Genomic DNA, 10572 nt, shown 5'->3' on the forward strand with positions numbered 1-10572 from the left:
TAAGTGAAACATATGTTATGTAATGTTGGTGTTAGATATCAATTCCTGACATGCATGATTACACTACTGTTCTAAATGAGGATTTACTGCATAATGAATCTAGATATTTTGTAATGATTAGAAATATGGAAGTCACAAAGTCATACTGTACTACTTTTAGTCCACTAAATAAATAATGTGTGTATGTATATACATACATATATATGGTGGAGAGTGAGACACATACATACATGAAGGACAACTTCAACCTCATTTTAGTGTCCAACTTGATAGTTGTTACTTGATATATTTTACCCAATTTTTCCTTTTTGTTTGGCTAGCTAGACAATTTTAAGTCGACTTATCGATAATGTTGATTTTAGGCATCTTTATCCTACTTTGAATGCAAAAATGTCTCCATGTCTATCTTGATCAACACTTTCCTTTTCTTTGAAGAGGATAATCCTTCATGTTTGGGCCATAAGTACAAGATTTTGGATATTTTATCCATCTAATCTCTTTAACTAAAGACAAAAAGGCCAACAAAGGCTTGTTTGTTTGTTTGTTTATATGCTTGACAATATAATGTATAGTGTGTGTATGACTATATGATGTAACTTTATTCCCTCCTAGTCCTTTGGCTATATCTTCTTTCTTTTTTTTCCATCTTTTGTTTTTAATGTCAACACATCAAATAACCTAGACATGACCCTTTGAAAGTGAAGTTATTTTCCAAGAAAGAAATATGCACTAATTTTATTCAACCAACAAGGACACTATTATGATCATTATTATCAACTAATCCATTCATAGGTGCACACAAACGAACGAACGAAAGTGCCTTATTGAAGTGCTTTGCCTTAGTACCAAGATATTCGCTCCAAGTGACTGGCCGGTAGAGAGGAGGATGAACGTTGTCTACTAATTTAGATAGTGGTGAAATCGGAACATTTGATGGTGGACCATATAAGTAAGCTACGGAAAGCCGGTGATGAGTTTTGTTAACCATGGCCCGATGTAGAACACTTGAATACAAGCCGTTAGATAGTATATGAAGTAGGTCACCTACATTAACCACAAGTGCGCCTTGCATCGGTGGCACCGTGACCCACCCAATTCCATCCCTTTGAACTTGCAATCCACTTGTATTGCTTTGGTGCAAGATTGTGAGAAGGGTTGAATCCGTATGAGCCGCCAGACCCATGGCTCGGTCTGGGTCGGGACAAGCTGGGTAAGAATTTAACTGCAATGCAGGACATGCTTCTTTTAGGTCTCCTGCTGGCCCGGCCCATTTAATGTCTCCCTTTGTGATACCCAATGATCCAACTATTAGCCACATTAGCCTATTGGCTAGTTTGTTCATTTCCTTCTTGTACTCTTCAATTACATCACTGGAAAACAACCAACACAAACGGCTACAAATTAGAAGATGAATTAGGATTATGTAAAAATTGGATGTCAAATCATATCAATCTCTTTTTCCATGAGAGTCAATACCTCATAACCAATATTTCACAAATAAATTAAAAATGATTTTGCTTGGGACTAAATAATTTTCGGAAAAAAAAAAATTAAAATTTCTAGTTTAAACTAAAAAATTTGGGAACCAATTTGGGCTTTTAAATCGAAATTAGATATCACTTAAAAAAATGTCATTTAGTGACCATAAAAGTGTCCATCACTAATTTATAGTTTTAGGGACACTTTTTAAAAACGTATGTAAAATAAGACATTATATGCAAGTTCTAGTAACACTTTTTAAAAAGTTTAGGTAAAAGCAGAGCAAGTAAAAACATTTACCCACACTTTACTTAATTTTTTTCGTTTAGATATATAAATGCTTTTAATATTTGTTGACACTTGTATAACTTTTAGTGACTTTAAAAATGTCGAAAAATGCTACATACCTTGTACGTAGTGTATGTATATATAATCGCCTATCAATATTGTTTTTTTATATATATTTCAAATTTATCGAATCGTGACCCTCCAAAATATTTGATATAAGGCCCAGATTACGTGCCTGATTTGGTTATATACCCTACTATAAAATCCAATAAAGTTTGAATAGACAATATATATATATATATACACACGTGCATTAACTCAATCTTGGTGTTTAGTTAAAAAAAGATAACAACTTCATTGTGCCAAGAAAAGAAAAAAGATTCTAGCTAGCTAGCTACTCACCAAAAGTTTTTGTAATCTTGTGGCCAAAGATTTTGAGCATGTTCATATGGTGATCCAATGATGGTGAAACCTTCTGACCACATAAGTTTTGGAAAAAATGAAGATATCCTAGCAACACCATAGCCCGAAACCCCATCTGGGGTTCGAGCCGCTTTAAGTTTTTGTTGAACCGGGAGAGCAAACAGCTTTCTCCCGGACGCCTCCATGTCATCAAGAACCGCGGTTGGGATGTCGTGGTTAATGACTTGAAACACACCCCATGTTTTGCATGCATGGCCAATGTGTTTTATGGCATTTGGATCTTTGAGATTAATTAAAGGAACTGGCTCATCTGAAATACAATTAGTTGATGATGATTTGTAGCCATGATTATTATCATCCATTAGTGACCATGCATATGAATCAGGCAATTCTTTCATTGAACTTAGATCCAAATAATGATGCTTTTCATTATTATTGGTAAGTAGTTTTAAAGACATATTGAAGGAGATGAGGTTTTCAAACAAAAAATGGTCTAGTAATTAAGATGATAGTATAGTAAGAGTAAGATTAAGAATTGTTTTATAGCTCAAGAGAAATGGTGGTTATATTGTTAAGAATAATACTTGTGATGGAAGAAGGAATTGAAGAAGATATGTTGGAAAGTTGATGTGCATATATTATATATAAAGTGTTGATAGTAAAGGTGACAAAAATGGTGGGGTATATAATCGTTAATTGCCGACGTATGGTTTTTCAGTAGGGTAGTCCGCACTATTATAACAAATTAAACTAGATTTAGACCCGTGATAAATACACGGATTTTTTTATGACATTAATAATAAAGTTACATATATGTAATCTAAGAAAAGCTATGAAGAACGAACCAATAAATTTCAGAATGTAACTAAAATTATGAAAAAATAAACCGATAAATTTAAATATAAGTAATGTAATGAAAATCAAAAGCGTTTAAATTATACGTTTTTCAATATCATGTCAAGGCTTATTGTTGAAACAATTTTTTCTAACAACACAACCATAGTAATTTCTTGTAGTTTTTGTTGTGGTAATTTGTTTTCCATGAAAGTTTTGGATTATATAATTATTAAAAGTTAGATATAATATTTTTTAAATTATTGATCATTTTAAGTTATAACTAAAAAAAAACTTGTTTAAGTTATAATTAGAGTTGGATACAGACTAATTGTAAACAAAGTTGGTTTTTTATTTATTAAAAAGATACTTTTTTATTATTTTATTAGTTGGATATTTCGGATAAACATGAGTTTTATATTTTATGTTTTTTATATCAATAAAATTATTATTTTAAGAAAAAGGACTAAAAGTGTAAATTGATGATGAAAATAAAAAAGTATAAATTATATTATGACATGTGTTAATTTAATTAAGTTAGAGAAATTGAGAGTTGTGATTGGTCAATTGAAGTTAGCTCAGTTGCCTTTTAATATATATAAAGATAAATATGACTTTCACAGGATCAACTAATATAATAGATTTAGTGTTACAACATCAAAGCAGCGTATTTGAATAAATGGTAAACACCCTAGCATCTATAGACAAAGTTCAAAGGTTTCATTCTCATCTCATGCAAAGGTCGGATGTCATTTTCTACTATTTAGGTATAACCTGAAAACAGTCTCTCTATCTTGGTAAAAGTAAGGTCTGCACGCTACGTCATAATCTCTCCATACACGATCAAAATATTAGGGTCCAAAACCTGTATAAGACGACAATAGTCAGTTGTTTATAGTGTGTTACAATGTGATTTTATTTATAGGTATATGCACCAGCTAAGTAGTCAAGGCATTAGGGGTTGTAAATGGATAGAAATAGGTAAATGAGTAAACAGGAAAGGTTTTTCATATTCAGGTTATTTGAGATGAAGAAATTTTTTTTCTTTTTACTTGAATGTAACGACTTAATATATATGGTTCTTTTTAACCTTTGGCAGTTCCAATTAACTATGGACGTGGTCACTCTTAATCAGGGGTGGAGCTAGTAAGGGGATTGGGGGTGCTTAGCCCCCGCCAATCATTTATAGCTTATAGCCAATTAATACAAATGTTTTTTTGAAGCAAGCCACCCCCAATCTATAAATGTATGATTTTTAGCCATGACAGTTAAAGTAAAACCTTTACATTTGGTCCATAAAAGTAAACCATCGCAATAAAATTTTATTTTACTAACATTTTATCAAATGATTATGTCTTTCACATTATATTGTATACAACGATCAGGACAAAAATACGGTTGAAACCCCCTCAACGTGAAATTTTGGCTCCGCCTCTGCTCCTAATATATCTCAACTTAACTAGGATATGATACTGCTAGTGAACCTGAGACCTCTAATTAATGATGATTGACGAGATAAGAGTTTTTTGTCACTAGATCACTCAGGTTATGATTGTAATTTGTAACCATTTATGTGGCCATTATATATGCTTAGGTAAAATAAAAAAATTATTAAAGTAAAATAAATAAAATAATATGTTTCTATTCACTGAAAATCACCGTGCATCATGAAAATCATCTTGCATCAATTGCTTTGTGAATCTTCGTTGATTAATTTAACCATGATCTAAGAGTCAAAATTTTGTTTTATTTATTTTACATTAATACTTGTTTAACAATACCCATGCTTATATGTGTCAATTTACCTTTCTATTTAAATACACGAACATGTAAAAAAGTTACATCGTGACTCTCTATCAAACCGAAATATATATGATTGTTTAATGAACAAAATCTAATTTGTTCACTAGATCTGTTCATTTACAACCTTATCCATAGGTAAAATGCAAAGAAGATGGCCAAGTGTTGTTTAAAGTGTTTTTGGTACTTAAGAATTCAAAATTTTGAAATCTTTTAATGAACCAATTCCTTATCTTAGTTTTAATAAGATAATTATAAATCAATCTAACCTAAATATTAACCTAATTACTAGATGATGACAAATGAAAAAATCAAATAATAAGATTAGGAAAGAGACTTAGTAGAATCTACGTATCAAGTTTTTAAGTTAATTTTCAGACACATTAGTTAAGTTGATTTATCAGTTTCCTTAATAAAAATATCCTATATGCTCAAGTTTTGTTACCATTATGGCTAGAAAGATAACATTGATAATGTGCTTTAGGATCAACTTGTCTATTACATACGTCTAAGAGGTATATGGGTAGGAAAATGGGTGGGTTGCATAAGTCAGTTTGGTCACATGCTATTTTACTCTTACTCTTGTAAGTAGCTGGTCAATATAATATGTGTGTCAAACATATCGTTGCAAAACTATATATTTTACTCTTGTAAGTGACTTAGAAGGTTTTTTATTTGAGTAGTATGTTTGGAATTAATGTCTTTTAACTACTAATTGTTTGATCTTCCTTTAAACTTTTTTATTTTAATTATTATAGCTTAACCCATTTACCTAGTTCGACGCACATAACCCAAATCGACCCATTGGTATCCTAATGGGTCGTAATTGTGACCTTTACTAAAAGAAATGTTCTTGGAAGACCATCGTTTTAACCTTAATTAACATCTTGATATATGTGCCATTTTAATTTCTTGTCTTCAAACTAAAATACATCAGTATTCATGAGTGTGTCTCTATATAATTGATTTTTATGTTGTTACAAGACAAATGTGTTAGTTTAAAACAAGGAACTTGTGTCTCCTAATCATTAGATGTATGTTTTGCATGCCTTGTTATGTTCTATCATTTACTTGTTATCCTGATCGAACTGACAATATATATATAGACGTTATTTTAAATGCAACCGTTTATACGTGGTTCCTATTGAACAACACATCGATTGCATTAACAGATTTTTCTAATCCAACGACGTCTGCATAGAGTTGCAGACTCGGCAAATTGATCAAGTTCTTATATTATCTATATATTAATTGATTAGAGTAGATCACAACATATTTGACAACTTTGGCAGTTTTCACATGTAATTCTTATCATTTCTTTGACATTTTCGTATATTTCTTTGCGCTGTTAAACAAAAATATTGTTTTTTTTTTAAAACAAAGGTACCTTCTTATACAATTTTGATTACATCTCTATTTTCTTCATCTTCTAGGAAAACTTATGAATATGGTAACCCGATAAGTTCACCACAGGATATGATGATCCACAGGATATTGTTAGCAACAAATGACTCACCTCTCACCCACCACTCACTTTCAACCAATCACATTATAACACCTCAAACTCATCACTCACTCAATTTTTGATAGCATTGTCACCACCACTCACTCATCACTCACTACAATTTTATTTTTATTTTTAAAACTATAATTCCATCATTAAAAAACATTACATAATATTATTAAAAACATAAAAAAAACATTACATTAATAATACTAAAACACATAAAACAAATACGAAAAAAAACATAAACCAAATACTAGTTCTCCTCCTCAATGTCAAGGTCGTGTTGTGTCGGCTGAAGGTGTTCCAAGTTTTGAGCCGCAATATACTCTGTTCAGATCATTTCGGAGATGGGAGTGTGTCTCTTCGTCTTGTATTTCCATTATTGTTTGATAAGATTTGTAATTTTTTGAAAGAAAAGTGTGTTGTTTGTGTGTGTTTGAATATGTGTTGTTTGTGTGTCAGGAAGATGTGTATTGATATATATATATATAAACTAAAAACTAAAAAAAAAAAGGAATTAGCCGTTGAACGGTTAAAAAGAAGTCTCGAAAACATAAACACTCACTCTTCAAACGATGTGGTCGGACCACTCAAATTCAGTCACGCGTGGATCATCCCGTGTTGGCGGCGGTGTGCAAGTGAGTGATCGGATGCCTCAGTACTACCACGAGCACTCAGCGTTGCCAACGCCCTTAGCAAGTGCTACGTACATAGGCACATGGCCTTGGTTTTGAGGGGCCTCCGACTTTTAAAAATTGATATGTAGATATATATTAGTGTAATCTAAAGGTTTATTATGAAACAATTAATCGATAATAATATTTTATGTAGTGATTTATGGATATTAGAAATAAGCTTAATTGTAATTTATGTATGTAAACGAAGAGTAGTCGAAGAGTACCAACTATTATAAATAAAAGCCTCAAAATCAAGTTTGATCAATGACTTAATTTGCTTCAAAAACGGGTCGAATTAAGAAAGACAATATTCAACTAAGATTGAAAACTGATAAGCTCTTGCTACTTTTATGATAAGATCGAGTATTTATTTTTAGGTTTAATGAATTTTTATAAGCAATATCGATCTATTTTATCTTCCACAGGCCCTCAAAATTCACTTGTCGGCCGGCCTAACCTTTTAAGATCACTTGCCCATGTTAACCGTTCTAAAAATGGTAATCTGGACGGATTTAAAGAATTTTGGAACATCCCAAAGGGATTTGTAACCTTCATGATCTATCTATTGTTGGGAACTCTAATGATCTAAAAATGTTAGTGAGCAGCATATATAGTGGCTATATATAGATAGAATGAAGATTCTCAGTCGGAAATTGGGAACGTACTATAGATTGCTAGAATTCCTCAAAGCTAATTAATATTTTCTATGTTTAGATCAGGACTAAATGTTGTAGTCCAGAATTTTTTAGATCTTGGCCCTTAATATTTTAAAGTCTTAATTTGGCTCTATTTTTTTTTTTTTTAAATAAACTTAATACATACATTGTTTAAATTTAATGTTATCGATCAATTATCTATTTTTTATTTAATATATACAAACATTATTTATACATACATTCAACTATTTAATACAATCAGGACTATATAACTCAAAAAGACGGTTCCTTTGTCCTAATTGAATTCTTTTATAAATATATATACAAGTTTCTTCTCTATTCTTTCTCAATAGACCAATAACACACATTTCACCAAACACATACTTGCCCGTTTCTAAATTAGAAATTCGTATTTATATTTGGTATTAGAGCCACTAACCAGATTGATTTTTCCTCTGAACAAGTTCTAAACTCAATTGAACATCCTCCATTGATCGATAGATGCAGTATATGAATCAAGTACTTTATAGAGCACTTGCGACGTGTCAGCATTTCATCATCCAAAAAATGGCTTTTCTAAAGTAACCGTAAAGGTCCATGCGTCATCAACATGAAGTAAATACACATGATAGCAACAAATTAAAAATTTAATACATACGATTGAAGTTTTGAGAATTCGATAACAAGATAACAAAAAGTAACAATTACATACCGTTAGAGTGAGGAGTGTCTAGGTATTTTTATGCCAAAATTTCGTATGGTGTAATCCCATCAAATTTTGACACCTGATAAACATAAACCATTACATACCGATCCATGCCAAATTGTAAGAGAAGTATTGTCTTTATATACATACTAATTCTCAGGCCCGTCCATTGGACGTGTAGTTTCAAGATATAAATAACTTATAAGAATTGTAAAACAAAAAGTGTATGACCAATACCGCAATTTAATGAATACAAAAGCTAAAGAAGGAACATATGAAAATTAACATCATATAAATATTCAATTCTAGTTTTCCTTTCTTTTTTTTCCCCAACTTTAGTTAATTAAAAAGAGAAACAAAAAGTGTATGACCAATATCACAACTTAATCAATACGAAAGCTAAAGAAATAACATATGAAAATTAACTCCATATAAATATTAATTCAAGTTTACATTTTTGTTTTTAACTGTAGTTAAATAAAAAAAAGAAACAAAAAAGTAGATAGATAGATAATAATAATAATAATAAAGATTTTGTTTATAAGATTTTTTTATTAAAGGTTTTTTTTTATTAAATAAAGATTAAAAAAATAGAAGATTAATGAGGATGGAGTATTAGGCTAAAGGATGGGGATTAGGGATGCCAAGTGTATCCACAACTTCTTCTTCTAGTTATATTATTGATTAACGTAGTCATTACCACTACAATATTTTTTTGAAGAAAGAAAAAATCTATATCTATAATCCATTGTAAAACATGTTGAATTATCTTATTTTAGAAATTTAGCACTTTTTTATACTCAAAATATTCCTATTTCTTAATCATAATTCTCCTATACACCTAATCTATACTTTTATACTATCTAATAAAAAAAACAAGTCTCTATTTAAATGTTACAAGGGGAAGTTATCTAAAATAATATTAATGATTAAATTACACTAATAGTCATATATCTTTTAAAATTTTTTTATTAACCTTTTAAATCAATAATTTCTACATCAATTATCTACAGCACTTGACACCACTTACACCAGCAACAGTCGCTCCCACTACCATGTTATCGCCGTCACAACCACTACCGCATTACGCGAGTACCATAAAATCTATATTAGTTTGGTTAGAGTCAATTTGTGTCACACCCAAGTGGGCTCCTCACAATCACCTCCAATAGAAAAAACAAGGACGGTTTAAACAATGTGAATTTTTTTTTTAATGTTTTTTCAATATATTTTGTCCGGTATCCTTTCTTTTTTTGTCCTCTAATTCTCCATCTTTTATTCAGATAAAAACAATCAAAAGGAGCCCTTCATACGTACTTCTATTATTTAAAAAAAAAAATTTTTTTTTTTACAAAATACCGTTTCATGGCTACCATGGTTCCGTGTCAGTTTACACATTTCTACAAGGTTTGGCCCTTGGAAAATAAAAACAAACATAAGTATTTTTCCTGCAATCAAGAGATTTTAGATTCAATTCTAGTTAGTGAAACTCAATAAATTTTGTAAATATTACTTTTGTTGATTAACTTGACCCATCCTTTTATTTATATACGATGAATATACACTATCTATATCTAATTGCCTTAATGAATGAGGGTGATACATATTGATACACTATTAATTAATTTGTATCTTTCTTTATACATAAGGTGATGTAAAACATGTATTACTGGTATACAAATAAAATAATTGTGTACACGTCATCCTATCAAGGATCAAGATACTTCTATATGTATTAATATCTGGTATTGGTGCATTTGGGAATAAGTTGATAGTTTAGAGTAGATGTAAAAGATGTATTAGTACATAGTCGTTCAGAAAATTTTAAAAAAAAAATAAAAAAATTCTCCAGTATCTAGCAAGTTAATTTCTCTCTACTTGAACTAGCTTGGTACCCGCGTAATGCGGTGGCGACAATTCAGTGGTGACGACTAGTACTTAAGACTAGTGATGTAAATGTAATTGATATAATAGTTAGTGTCGTTAATTATTTAAGAGTTGAGAGACTAATAATGTAATTTATTTCATTAAGGGTATTTTATATGTATTAGTAGAGATAATTAAATTAGTGAATAAAGAAGATGTTATGAAAAAAATATATATTTTCATCATATCGCTATAATAACTTCAAACATTTTTAAAAACAAAAAAGTTATTCTTTTTATAAGTAGGTATACATATAGATCACATAGAATACTAGGG

General features: G+C 30.3%; 1 protein-coding gene across 1 annotated transcript; it reads right to left on the bottom strand.

Annotated features, from left to right (window-relative positions):
• Positions 1-733: 733 nt before the first annotated feature.
• On the bottom strand, positions 734-2746 carry LOC122607983 (gibberellin 3-beta-dioxygenase 1-like). The gene is made up of 2 exons (XM_043781065.1): positions 2170-2746; positions 734-1370 (listed from the first exon to the last, which is right to left on the bottom strand). The coding sequence occupies exons 1-2, from the start codon at positions 2646-2648 to the stop codon at positions 740-742; spliced, it is 1110 nt and encodes a 369-aa protein (XP_043637000.1). The 5' UTR covers positions 2649-2746; the 3' UTR covers positions 734-739.
• Positions 2747-10572: the final 7826 nt, after the last annotated feature.

This window comes from Erigeron canadensis, chromosome 7 (genome assembly GCF_010389155.1).
Source record: "Erigeron canadensis isolate Cc75 chromosome 7, C_canadensis_v1, whole genome shotgun sequence".
In the NCBI taxonomy this organism is placed as follows: domain Eukaryota; kingdom Viridiplantae; phylum Streptophyta; class Magnoliopsida; order Asterales; family Asteraceae; genus Erigeron; species Erigeron canadensis.

Bases quoted from the DNA above. Each gene is read 5' to 3' on its own strand.
- LOC122607983 (XM_043781065.1), bottom strand. From the start codon at position 2,648: ATGTCTTTAAAACTACTTACCAATAATAATGAAAAGCATCATTATTTG. The intron at 1,371-2,169 runs GTGAGTAGCTAG...GTTGTTTTCCAG, and splicing joins CAAGATTACAAAAACTTTTG to TGATGTAATTGAAGAGTACA.